This window comes from Talpa europaea, assembly GCF_964194135.1.
Source record: "Talpa europaea genome assembly, chromosome: 8".
Lineage (NCBI taxonomy): Eukaryota > Metazoa > Chordata > Mammalia > Eulipotyphla > Talpidae > Talpa > Talpa europaea.
Genome location: NC_140075.1, coordinates 121,556,919 through 121,570,654, shown reverse-complemented (window position 1 = coordinate 121,570,654; position 13,736 = coordinate 121,556,919). Strand labels below are relative to the sequence as shown.

The window sequence follows — 13,736 nt, the reverse complement described above, 5'->3', positions numbered from 1 at the left end:
ATGCGAAGGTGCCCTGCTTTGTTCCAGAAGGCCACGCTTTGGCCCTCTTCTCAGAGTTGGGGGCTCAGCAGATTCTGAAGCTTCACTTAAATAACGAAGCTGGGTAGAGGCTCCTGCCAACCTCCCGAACTTCCGAGATCCCGGGCGCTGGGGCTGGTATGTGGAAGCCCCTCTCCTCCCGCTGGGCTGACCAGGCGGGCCGGGCCTGGCACAAGGCCACTGGCGTGAGGGCCACATCTGCAGGACAGCGGCGAGGACGCCCCAGGGAACCCTTTGACGTGAGGCCATGGGGCCCGCCCTAGCGGGGGACTCCCCAGCCGCCCAGGGTGCGCTGTTCTGCCGGGCGAGGTGCAGCCGGCGGCCCGAGGAGAGCCCGTGGGGAATTCAGCCAGGACAGAGGCCAATACGCGGAGACCAGGGCTGGCGGCTGTGGTGCCGCCAGCACCTGCAGGACCTCCAGTCTCAGGGTGTCGTGTGTTTCCACCCATGCCCAATCTCCAGGGGAGCCCTGACGCTGCGTCCTCTGGCCTCACCTTAGGCAGGGCTCAAGACCTTGCTTCCCCCCTTCTGTCCCTTTTGTCACATTCCCTGTCACACCCGTCACACAGCTGTTCCCCTGTGGCCATCTCCAGACGGAGGGTCAGGCCTGGGTGCTTCCACAGCTCAAAGTGGACGGCTCCCACTCGGGGTGCAGGTGCTCTGGATTAACACAAGCCAGGTACCCCAGAAACATGCACCACAGAAAAAAGCTCCCATTGAATCTTCACAAGCGTGGGGAGCTCTAGCTCTGTCCACTCCTGATCCAGCAAGCACCCTGCACATTAGAACAGCCCCTCAGTGCGCTGCGCCGTCCCAAACAGCTTCTGAGCCCCAGCTCAGAAGCACCCCAGCACCGGCCCAGACGGGCTGCGTGCTGCTCTCCCCTGCTGTCTGGGCTCCTTAAATGGATGAGGTGCTGGGAGATGCAAGCCCAGCAAGCCGGGCCTGCACATTCCCAGCTTGGGGAGGTCAGACCAGGTCGCTCTGGGAGGCGCCTCACCCACCAGCACAGGCTGCCCAGCCCCGAGGCTTGTCCAGAGTCGGGGGTGCAGACACAGCCCCGGGCCAGATGCAGGTCCCCGACCTGAGGTGCATCCAGAACAGGGCGGCACGCTCAGATCACCCTGCGCCGAAGGACTCCAGGTGCCCGGAGAGACACAGCTCCCCACTGCCTGCTGTGGAGAGCTCCATGCAAACAGGCCCACCCCACCCCACAGGCAGTGCCCTTCAGGGCAGCCAGCAGACCAGACTCCCCCACTTCCTCTTTGGTCCCCAGCAGCAGGGTCAGCAGCCTGCCAAGGTCACTCTCCAAGGAAGTGGTGACCGAGTCCTTCTGGAACAGAGGTGCATTGTGTGAGATACGCTTCGTTGAGCGCCAAGACAGCCAGTGGGGCGCCCCGCCCCAGGAGGACCGGCACCCTGCTTTGCATGTGCTGCTCCTTCAATGAGCACACCTGGCAAGCTCCAGGTGGACCTGGCCCCCACCCTGACCGGCCCACGGTCCCACAGACCCACAGACCACGCAGCACTGGCCGCCCCAGCTGCTCCAAGCCCCTTACATGCGCGCAGATGAACGAGCACGAGCACGACCACGATGAAGCCTTCAGGCCTCACCTTGAGACCAGAAAGGCTCTGGGGCAAGAAGCAAAGGAGGGGACATGCAGTCCATTTTCTAACACTGGTTAGAGCCCCTCAGAGCAGGAGACCCCATTCGGGTGGTGCAGCTGCTGATTTGCCTCAGGCGGTTACAGAGCCAGCCTGGGGAGACCCAGCTCCTGCGGCTTCTGCTCCGTCTGCTGGGAGTCAGAGACGGAGTCAGAGACGGTGAGGAGATGGGCTGGGCTCTGGCTAACACTTGTACCCCCTCGCCGGCAGGCGGACCCCCACTAGCTCAAAGGCTCTACAGAAGAGGAACCCAAGAGGCTCAACCCCAGGACCCGGGCTGCTGGGTTAAGAGCCTCCTCACCCACGCGCTTAGCTCTCTGTGCCATCTGGGTGGGAAGCCAAGACCTGCTCTGGGAGGAAGCCCACCCTGTGCGGCCCCACTTCCCGGCAGAACCCACCCTGCCGCCCCTCCTGTGCCCCAGAGCCACCCCAGCAGGCTGGCTTCCGCCCTCTGCCCCGTGACCACTGCTACCCATTGGTCCTTCTGACCCTGTGCACCCTTCCTGGACAGACCAGGACCCTGCTTGCCAGGGCCTGGCGGCCACGCCACAATGTAAACAGCCCACCCAAGACTGGCCCACCAGCCGCTGGCCCCTGCCCTCCCCCTCCCTGGGTGGCGGCCACTGTTGCTGGACAGCTGGACAACCGCAGTCGGGACCCTGCAGCGACACCCTTCATGCTTTTAAAGGTGGGATGCCCCCCATTTAAAAGGGGGCTATTGAGCTGTCTAAAGGGCCTAATGGCAAACTAACACCTCAAAACCACATCAAGGGGGCCTCCCTGGTGGCGCAGCGGTTGAGAGCTGGGCTGCGGAGCTGCCTGTGGCCTCTGCTGCACCCATTTGATCCCCGGCCGCTGGCGAGGGTCCCACATGGCGCGCAGACCTCTCCCGCCACGCCCGCTGCTCCCCTCAGCAGTGCCCTCCGTGTGTCTGCCTGTTCTGTTCCCCACTCTGGCGAATCCTCTCACCCTCCCGCGCTTCTGACTGTACCCGTACTTGTATAAATAAATCTTTAAAAAAAGAAAGAAAAAAAAAAACCCACATCAAGGGGCCTCCCTGGTGGCCCACAGGTCAGTCTCAGGTTATCACCGCCGTGGCCTGAGTGTGACCCCCGGGTAGGGAGCTGCCCCACACGGCACAGCAGACCTCTTCTGGCTCCCCGCTGCTCCCCACTGTGTTCTGGGGAATCTTCTCACCCCAGCTCTTTTGCGCAAATAAAATCTTCTTTAAAAAAAAAAAGTCAAAACACAACGAAAAGACTGAAAAAGTGAAGCTCTGAGCTCTCCGTTCTAGGCCCACACTTCTGAGGCCCTGGTCTGAGCCCACCGGGAGGGACAGCCTTTGGGGGCCTCGGGCGGGTCGCGCCCAACGGGAGCTGCGGGGAATCCAGGACGGTTCCCACAGCAGCAGGGACACACTCCCCACGCGCGGAGCCCGGGGAGGGAAGGCCAGCAAGGCCGGGAAGACAACACTCCTGCCCCTCCCCCCACCCCGAGAGCGTCCAGGGAGGGGCGAGGGCAAAGATGGCCCCACCCGTGTCCCTAGTGACTTCCCAGCACACCAGAGCAGTCCTTTTCAACATCCACGGTGGTTGGCACCGGCACGCCATACCTGACAGGGCGGTGGCCCACAGGGCTGGGGGTGGCCCCGGAGAAGGCTGCCATTTCATGCCCCGACCTCAAAGGTCGCTGTGCAGGGGGCCCCTCTGGGGAGCACCGCCCCAGTCACAGCTTCCAAAACTCAGCAGCAGAGGGGACGGACACTCATGTCCAGGAGGGGCACAGGAGGGTCTCCCAGAGGAGGGTCACCTCGAGCCTGGCTACCCCCAGGGCTGCAGCCACCCTGCTGGGCAGGCCTGGGAGCTGAGCAGCTGGAGAGCACAGGCGGGGGGACCACTCTGGAGAGCAGCTGGGGGCAGGGCGGGCTTCACCGTCCTGTAGTAAAGGGGCTCCAAGCCGTGGCAAGGAGGCGTGCCAGCGCTCAGCGAGGTCCGGGGCGCCGGCCCTACCCCTGCCTGGCCTCGGTCCCGGGCCTCCTGCCCTTCCGCCCAGCTTTCAAGAACCTCCTTGCAGAGGGCTCCTGGGGTACCTCCCAGTTTCCCACCTGGTGTCTAAAGGTCCCCCCCAAAGTTCACAGCAACCCAGGCAGCAAACAGCCGCCCTCCCGCGGCCAGAGCAAGGCCAGGCCAACTTCACGACTCTCCGGATGCAGCCCCGCCACGCCAGCAGCGTCGCCTTCCACTCTATCACCGCCGCCAAGCCGGCGCGCTGAGAACCCAGGCTGGCCAAGCTGTGGGAGCCCAGCCTGCCGACCCGCGCACGGCTCTGAGGCGCCGCACAGCTGGCCTGCATCCCATGTCCTCCTGGGGCCTGCAGGGAGGCCGCCCTCCCCGAGTCACTGCTCAAACTCCCGCCCCCGCCCCCCCAGCCCTTGGCCTGCGGGAGCTCTTACCTCGAGACGAGGACTTTCCAAGCACCTGCCCATGTCCACTACTGGAGCCCGCTTGCCACTGCCTGGCCTCTGGCACAGGCCAGCTTCCGGAGGCCGGGCCTGTGCTCACCACTGAGCCCCCAACACCCGGGACAGCGTCCTCCCTGGACGGACGTCACATGTGCAGCCGCGCAGGGGACGTCTGCCAGGACTTCTGTGCTGAGCAAGAACCCAGAAGCCCCGACAGCACACATGCGTGGCCGCCAGCCTGTGCCCGGGTGACAAACGGAGGAGCCCCCTCCCCCCACCCGCAGACAACCGTGGGTGTGGGAAGAAAGCTGCAGGTCCAATGCATGTCCTGAATCACAAGAAAACAAGAGGAAAATCACAGGCCCCGTGGAAAACAGGCCCTGACTGTCGAGCCCTGGTGCTTCTCCGCGCATGGCGGCGGGGGCTCCAGACCCACTGTCTCTCCTGCCCCTCAGGTCACCAGGAGGCCGTCTTCGCCCTTTGCTGCCTTTGGGGAAAAAGGTGCGGGTGATCACAGAACGAGGGGTCCGGCTGAGGACAGCCTGGCCCCAGGCCCGCGAGCAGTTTCTAGGAGCTTGGCGGAGGGAAGCACATCCTCTGGTCACTGCCTTTGCCTGGGTCTTAAATACAGCAGCAGGAGACGAGCAAGATTTTACTGAGAAAGAGTGAGTTTTTAATTAACTTGTGAATCTACTTAGAAAAACACACACAAGCAATGTTCACAACTGTAAATGTAAACCTTTTGCACTAAAAAAAAAAAAAAAAAACAAAAAAAAAAAACACGAAACAAACACAAAACCACAGGCATGAACTGTAAACCTGTATCATTACCAACTAGCTTCAGGTTAATTCTTAGTAGCAATTCAAAACTCTCCTCCTTGGCAACTTTGTTTAGCACCAATGACCCCCTCGGAGGGACTTGTGGCAACTCCAGCGGCCAGTGCCAGGAGCCGGGGGCATTGCTCACACGCAGCCCACTCGCACACCACGCACACGGAGGAGGGCGTGCCGCCGCACGCCCACGGTCAGGGCAATGGAGAGACGACAGCGGGGCACGGTCACACGCTTTAATGTAGTGCATTCGTGGAAAGAAGGCCAGCGCGCGCCCCCGGCGAGCTCCCGTCCTGTTTAATATCATGATTTAGAAGATGCAGACGCTATTGCCTAAGTATTACTCTATACACGTCCACCAGCGTTCAGGGAACACTTGAAACCGCTACGTGACTTACACCGGAAGTACTGGGCTACAGCTTGAGCTCATTGGCGATTTTGGAAGCGATATTTTTGAAAGCTATGGACGTCCCCGATATCCGCTTAAACCGGACCCCGTTCAGAGACAGTCTCGGCAGCTTGCACACCTCCATCTCCCACTGCACCAGGGTCTCGGCGCGCCCATCGCCATGCACGCAGAAGAGCAGGAAGCGCTCCCTCTGCTCGTAGTCGCAGTTGTTGGCGTCCAGCACCTTGCGGATTTCCCGCATCATGTCGCTGGGGTCCATGGAGCTCGTGGTTTTCATGCTCCAGGTGAAGCGCAGGGACCGGGGTTTCGCCTCTTTGTTGTCGTCCTTTTGCTCGGCGGAGACGCTGCGACTGAAAGGCACAGCGCGGGTCACCGTCAGTCCACAGGGAGCTGCCCCCCCACCCCCCAGCTCCTGCCCCTTACGAAGCAGCAGTGGCCTGCCCCGCGCCCCACCACGAGCCACCCCTGTGGGAGACCTACCGGGCTGAGGAATCCTCACCAGCCACCTATGCACTCGCTAAAGCTAACAAGACCGTGTGTGCCGCAGAATCGCTGAAGGCGAGACTGGAAGGCGGCGTGTTTTCCCGAGCCCGGTGCCCCGCTGCGGGCGGACTACAGGCTGGGCAGGCGTCCGCTCGGCTGCTGCTTCTGCGCGCACACCCTGATCCAAGCCGCCATAACCTCCAGTGCGATGTCACTCAGGTAACCACCAAGGAGTCCACAGACAGGGCCGAGAAACTCTCCCTGCAAATGGCCCCAGGTGCTGGGCACGCACGGACAGACAACGCACAAGCCATGCTCTGTCGCCGGCACCACCTCGGCGCCTTTCCTGTGCCCTATTCCTGTTATTTACACTTCCAGTCTCACAGTTACGTGCAAGAACTGCTGAGCCTCCCTGGCGGGGCAAGGGTCAGTCTCAGCGCCATCTCGCTATCGCAGCCTCTGCAGCACGAGTTCGGTCCTGGCCAGGGAGCTGCCCCACAGGCGCAGCAGACCTCTCCCGTCTCCCTCTGCTCCCCTCAGCAGTGGATCTCAATGGATCCACCTGTTCTGCTCCCCACTGTCTCTGGGGAGTCCTCTCACCCCCCTGCACCTCTGGCCTGCACCCCAGCTCTTTGTATAAGTAAATAAAAACAAATCTTTATAAGAAAAACTATTACGTGACATTGTCTTATCTGAAACAGAAACACAAACATCAAGGCATACCTGCTGCTAAGCACAGGAAAGGCCAGTTGGATGGCAAATGTGAGGCCTCGCTCAGTGCAAAGTGGGGTCCAACGCCCACCGGGTGGTGGAGAGTGGGGTGCAGCATGGTCCTCTCAGAACTCCAGGAACAGGTTCCTGGAGCTTACCGTTTTTTGACATTTAATCATTCTTGCCAAATATCGGTGTTTGTGTTCCTCCGCGTGTCTGGAGGCTCTAACGGAGATGCCAAACTTCCTCACACTCCCGCACCCTCAGAGCGTCAGCGCACGCACGGCAGAGGCGCCTGCTCCAGTGGCTGACCTATTAGCGCTGCGGCTGGATCGCAGGCTACTCCACACACAGCTCGCCCCGCGGCCATGCCCACAGGACATTCGATTCACATCCACCAAGACTGCCAGATGCTTCTAGGCACGGAGCTGCTGAAAACCAGCAGAGCGCTCAAACCAAGCTGGACTGGGAGGGCACAGCAGCACCACAGGAAAAGCATGGGGGGGCGTCCCCACAGAGGCCCATGAGAGTGGGGTCTGCGGATGGGGGTGACAGGACAGGGCAGGGGGATGAAGGAATGGCTTCCCGGAGGGCTGGCCTCTGATGGAGTGGGGGAGTTGAGAAGCGGGATTACTGGAAGCAAAGGAGCTATGTAGGCTGAGAATGTGCTCACACAGTTCAGCGCACGGATGGACTGGGCACCCGGGGCAGCCCCCGTGACAGCCATTGGCGTCTCTGTCACTTACCTGGCGTGCCTGTGCTCACACCAGGAGGCGGGCCCAATTGTTCCTTCCTGTGGCTAAGAGTCTGTTCAAGACTAGGTGGGAGGCCTGGGGGAGAGGCAGCGCTGCCTGGCCTCACCCCTATGCCCTACCTCAACCAGCTGTGTGGCGAGTGGAGAGGGAGAGGCAGGGGCAGCGGAAGCTACCCAAGGGCCCTCAGCAGGTCTTCACTGAGGAAGCCATTCGGTCGGAGCTGTGCTTTGGGAGAGAACAAGAGAGCCACACCTCATGCAGCCTGGCGGCAGCGACCAAACAAGACGTGAGGGGCTGAGCCACGGAGAGCCCCTGCGCTACCTGACAAGAGCCCTAAGCCCGCGCGGGTCCTAGACAACATTGAACGCCAACGCAGCTGACCACACATGCGCCTCTCTCCAGAGAAAACCCCCGCGGAACTTAAAGTAGCAACATTCCACTCAACGATCCCTCACCGCCGGGCCCAGCCCGGGCCGGGAGTCTGCCGGCGCCCGACCTCGCGCGGGTCCCCTGGCCGGGGCAGCTGCGGGCCCCCAAGCGCCTCCCGCCGGCGCCCGCCCCCGCCCCCAGCCCGCGCGGCCAACACCCCCCGCCCCCCACATCGTAAATAAAAGTCGTCCCCTCACCTGGAGCCCTCATATCTCCCGTTCCTCTCATATTCAGGTGGAAGCCTCCACGGACAGAAGGCGGGGCAGGGCGGGGGGAGAGAGAAAAGACGTCTTAGCGCGGAGCAAGCCAAGGCCCGTCTGGGGGGGCGGGGGCGGGGGCAGCGCGGCCCCCTCCTGCGCCCCGCGCCGGCCCCCACGCCCTGCGCGCCCCACTCCTGCGCGCGGCGGGCCGAGCGCGAGGAAAGGCATCCCGCCGGCTGACCCTCACACCCAGCGACAGCACGTCCTGCGCCAGGTGCCAGCTGCCAACAGGGCCGGTCAGTCAGGAAATGACCACGGAGAGGAAATGACCGGGGAGGGAGACCGGCCAGCGGGGGGGCCTGGCCCGAGCGCGCGTCCCGGAGCGCCCGGTCACAGCGCTCCCCGCAGCAAGAACGGCCCGGCCGGGCCCGGCCTCCCGGGCGCGGGCGGGGGCTCCGCTCTCCCGGCATCGCCGCCGCCTCCGTGTCCGAGGACGCGGCCTCGGGTCTGGAGTCCGCGGCAGCAGCAGAGCCGCGGCAGCAGCAGGTCCGCGGTGGCCCCGGCCCTGGCAGCGCCTGCGACCCATCCTCGGCGGAGGGGACACAGCGCCACTTACCTGGGCGCCGGCGGCCGGGCCGGGGCGCCGAGTCCCCCGCGCGGCAGGCCGAGGCTATTAGTAGGCACGGCCAGAGGAGAGCCCCGAGCATGCGCAGGCCTCGTGACAGGGCGCAGCCCCTTCAAAGCACCTGACAGGGTTAATCTTTTTCTTTTCCACAATTTCCTTTGAAAGAATTAAGTATTTAGTTCTCAGCAGAAAGTTTAGTTTTTAAGGGGAAAAAAACAAAAACGGGGCTACAAAGCCAAACCTGATGTTAATTGCAGGAGCCATTTGGGGGTGAGGATGGAAAAAAAAATGTGCATATATAATAGTCCTACCTTTTGATAAACCTGAATGACATGTTTCTAAAAGAAATTAAGCCAAAAAAAAAAAATTAACAAAAATGACTCGCACAAATCAAGTAGAAAATTAGTCAATTATAGAGGGCAAAAAACACTGCTCTTTTGTCCAAGGAACAATGAAAGTGATATAAAAATGAAAAAGTTATTACAGATAATTGGGTATTTGATCTTTTAAGTAGAAATTAGTATTTTAATTAGAAATATAAAGAATTGTAAAAAAGCAGAAAATATTGACTTAACTGAATTTAAAATAAAATTTAACATCTTGTATAAAGAAGTCACTTGCAATGTACTAGTAATAAAATACTACTTTTCAAATTTCCTGTAGAATACTTATGAACAAAAATGTCACCTTTTATAAACGTTAAACATTTCATTATACTTAGCCATTAAGAGAATCTTTCATTTCAGAAAGATGATTTAAAAATGAACAGGATGTGTTTCAGTTAATAATGTAATGTATGATATAATTTACATTTTAAGAAAAAAGTTATCAGGGTTAAAATGCAGTAGGCTTCTCAGAGTTTTAGATCTCACAATAAATGAAAATTAAATGCCAAGCTAACAGTGGGGGGTTTATTTTTGTGTTTTATGTAATGAATGGAAGCGTTCTACTGAAATGGAGGAGGTGCTCGGTCGGGCTGCAGGGAACAGAATCTGGGAGGACTGTCCAGCTGCGATGCAGTGGCCACATGGGTCACCACTCCTGGGCGCATGGGGACTGGGGCCAGCCGAGGCACTCGTGGGGTCTGCTGAGTGACTGGCTCCCTTGGGTTTTTTCTAATCTGGCACCACTTTGGCACTGCTTCAGATACGGGCCCATCCAGAACCTGCCAACCCCTTATCATCAGGTCAAAAGCAGAGCCACACACAACAGAGATCACACAAGTGGAAACCTTTTGAAAATAATTACATACTACACAGATCTCTGGCAGTATTAGTCCAAAGATTATTTTAGTTGAAAATTAATTAAAATGTCTTTAAAGTCTAGCTCCACCTCCCAGTGTCCACCCACGAAGAGCCAGGGTGGCCGGCCAACTACGGTACACTTGAATGTCCCCCGGAGCTCCGGGGCCTGGAGAGCAGGTCATTGCAGGGCTGAGGCCTTGTTGCCTTGCGCTCTGCCTGGAGCTGGTGGACAAACTGGAGGGGCGCAGAGCACCTGTACCTGTGGCTGGGCAGCTGTGCCTGTGATGGTCAGGCGGCTCGGAGCGCCCGAGAGTCAGGCCAGGCCTCAGGAGGGGAATGCCTCATCTCCCCTACCAGCAAAGGCCCCAAAAGGCACCTTCTCCAGAGCTAAGGGACATGTTGGTGAGGCAGCGAGGCACCCCTTCTCCCACCCATCTCAGCAAGGGCACCTGAGCCCTCCAGGCACTAGGTCTGTGACCCCAGCGACTGGTCAGGGGCGCACATGAAGCTAAGCTTGGGCAGAATAGTTGCTTTTCAGAAAATGGTTATGCTAAACATTCGTAGACTACAGAGCTCAGTTTGCAGATTTTATCCTTCTACAAATGTTTGGGGATAGAAATTACAAATAAGACGACCCTTCAAGACCTCCAATTTCAATTTCAATACATGAAAGGAAATAAACTTAACTTGAAAACTAGCGGGAAGGACTCCTGCCTATGAAGAGGCGGTTCCTGTGCTCCCTGCAATGCAGCGGCAGCCGGGTTCAGCGTGTTTTGCTGTAGTATCATTGCCAAGTTTCGCCTATAAAACTGGGATAGTGTCTACTCCATAGGGTAGAGATTAAATGAGTGTGGAGAGAATGTGTGTGTAAATCCACACGTTGCTATGATCTCGACACCCATCTCAGCAGAGAGTAGGTGCCTGATGAACGGCAGCTGAGCCAACAGTGTTAAATGACCAAGCAAAAATAACACAAAAGTAACAAATCATTCAAGGATTTAATGATGTGCAATTTTTTTTAATTAAAGAGCCTGGTACAGGATCACATGTGAGGAACCAGAGCTCACTGTCCTTAAACTACTAGCGCTGAGACAGCCTGGCTGTTCACATGTGCTTCTGTGTGGGGGCTCAGAGGGCAAACGCCTCTGCTGATCTGAAGCAGGGTCGTGAGAGCCACCAGGGCCAGGTGTATCTGGCTCCATTTCCTACCACTCAAATGCCAGAGGCAGGTCCCAGCCAGCTGAGCCTAGTTCTGGGTTGGAGGCCGGGAGGCCTGGCATGGGTCATGGGATGACCCTGCAAGGAAGGGAAAAATCCTTCTGACAGCCACCAGACATCCTTAGGCCTTCTCTCTCACTGGTCATGACTGGGGTGCCTCAAACCTAGCAAGGCACTTGAGACCATTCTGCTCTCGTGCCTGGTCTGGGATGGGGAACCCAGCACAGGGGCTAAGAGAATAAAAAGGTAGAGTGGAATTTTCTGACTCCTCTGGCCTCTGGTTGACGCCAATAGACAGTAGAAGACCTCCCGATCTGTGATTTGATGGTCTAACAACAAGCAGAGCAGATCGTCTGGTGAAAAGACAGTTTTCTGTGACTCTTCTGAGTGTTAGATGACTGCTCTCAAATAACACAATTACTGGGGGAAACTAAGGAGACGGAAGTGCTATTTCACTCACAGGTTAAAGAAGGAAATGGCAGGACAGAGCGGTTGGCTGATGGCCCAGGGAGTATAGAGAACCGAGGACACGACCACCACGCACCCCGAGATACAGGAGCCGTGGAGCAGGCGGGCTGCAGGACACCCACGGCAGGCTGGCCCACAGAGGCTTGGCTGCAGAGCAACCCCCTGGTGTCCTGGCACCATGGGGCTCTCTGGCGTCTCTGGGGTGGTCCTGGCTAAAGAGCTGTGTGCTACAATGCAAAGCAGTATCTTTTCTTTTTTCGCCTATAGCAGCCAAAGTTTCTAGGTTTTTGTACCCTCCTGAGTAGATTATAAAATATTTGAGGAGTCCTTTAGCATTTTCCCAAGGTCCAAAATGACATCTCACTGGACACATGAATGACTTTATACATGAGATAGTAACCCTCGCTGCAAAAAACCCAGGGATTTTATCGCCAAAACTACACACCTAAGAAAGTCACTTTTTCTTAGCATAATTTACTGAGTCCAAAACTGAGTTTCAAGATTTGGACTCTAAGAAAGGTAGTGCTCCTCAGAAAACGGAGAGGAATGAGGGAAAAGCAGTGCCTGTCTCCTGTGTCTAGGAATGGTGCCTCCAACACATGCTGTCTTCCCCAGCAACTGCCTGTGGAGCGCGCCCAGTGCTGCCCACGTTGGGACTGGGGGTTCCGCTGAGCTGCGGTGAACGTGCCGTGTGGGGAGATGTTGGCTCCACAGAGCAGGGTAACAGAACCACTGTTACCGGACTCCTGGCTCTGTGGAGACTCTGGACTCTCTAATTCCTATTCTTACAGGGTGAAGGCAGAAAGGCAGCTCTTTATATAAACCAGAAAAATAGGAGCTACGGACACAGCGAGTGGCGTCGCGCCGCAGTTTCACACGAAGGAGGGAAGGTCTCCTTTCGCCCGTATCAGCGCCAACCCCAGCGCCACCTGGCACTTACCTCCTTGTGAGTTTTGAAGTTAATTTACTAAAAAGGTTAGTGGAGCCTCGACTTCGCGCTTGGGACAGCGGCGTGGCCTCGTGGGACAGGCTGGGCGAGGCGGGTGGGCCGTTGTAAGTGGCGGTGCGCCGCTCCCGGGGCTGGCCGTGGAAGGTGCTGCGGCTGGCGGTGCCTCGAGGGAAGCGGATGCGGTCCGGGGTGGCGGCGCTGCTAATACTGTGCGTGGAAGCCACGGGGGTTCTCTGGTCAGGAGCAGTGCTGTGGAGCGGCAAAGAACAGGGTCTCGCAGCCTTGTTCACAAAAGCCTGATCTTGTGGCAAACACTGCACACAAAAATTTACGGCCACGATATACCTTTTATATACAGCAGGGAGAATCAGTTATAATAAATCCAGATCCAAGGGGTACTTTACAGGACTCAGGAGTGAAAGGAAAGTGGGGAAAGAATCCAAGGTGCGGCACGGGGTGGAAACCAAGGCTGGCGGAGCGGGGGGACCAGGACACACAGCGTTTCAAGGACACGACCAGTGCAGGGGATACCAGGACAAAGAGGGGCTCCCTTCAGCTTTTCCCTCTGCCCCCTCTCCAAGCGCGCACATGCGGAGGATCTGCCTGCACAGGGGAGGACACAGGCGATGCGGGCAAAACTGACGAAGAGGCAAGTCAGAAGGCGCCAGAGCACACACTGTGTTGTAAAATGCCACATGCCAAAGGCAACTGGGAGAGGACGGGGCTGGATTTCTTGCACCCACACAGTTTACAGACACGAAGACACACGAGTGGCCGAGGACACCACGTGACAGGACGGTGCTCGCCTAAGACCACACAGAGGAAGGATACTCTGGACAGCTGCAACCAAGCCTGGACCACGAGATCCACAGCACACAGGAGGCGGCAGTGGGCACACATGAGCGTCACAGGAATGTGTGTTTCTCTTACATAGCCTTGAAGTTATCTCCTTCACTGTCTAGTGGAGGTAACATCATCCTGGGGTGCCCAGAGGCTGACATGGACATCGACTTCTGATGTCTCAGCCGACAGGTGGAAGAGGCGGAACAAACTGAGGCAGGGCTAGCTGCGTAAGCGAACACTTCTGTCAGGCTGGGAGGGGTTTGGGTTCAGGCAGAGGCAGAAACAACAGTATGACGGGCCGGTGACTAAGAGAGCAACCTACCGTCCTCCCCAAACCATCTCAACTTCGTCAAGAGCAAAAACCTCAAACTTGTTTTGACGATTTTGAAGCAGCTGCTTTACCGCC

At 57.9% G+C, this 13,736-nt stretch overlaps 1 protein-coding gene across 7 annotated transcripts in view; it reads right to left on the bottom strand.

The window, feature by feature from the left end:
- Positions 1-5,409: 5,409 nt before the first annotated feature.
- MARK3 (microtubule affinity regulating kinase 3) overlaps positions 5,410-13,736 on the bottom strand; it is a gene marked incomplete at both ends in the record, with an annotated part of 72,447 nt that continues 64,120 nt past the window's right edge. For 2 of the 7 annotated variants that reach the window (XM_084240557.1, XM_084240558.1), the window contains 3 exons: positions 5,410-5,755; positions 7,981-8,025; positions 12,479-12,736. In XM_084240557.1, coding sequence (XP_084096683.1) covers positions 5,410-5,755; positions 7,981-8,025; positions 12,479-12,736 — 649 coding nt within the window. Of the gene's footprint in view, positions 5,756-7,980; positions 8,026-8,919; positions 8,947-12,478; positions 12,737-13,736 lie in introns of all 7 variants that reach the window. The other 5 variants (XM_084240562.1, XM_084240561.1, XM_084240559.1 and 2 more) reach the window with 3 other exon arrangements.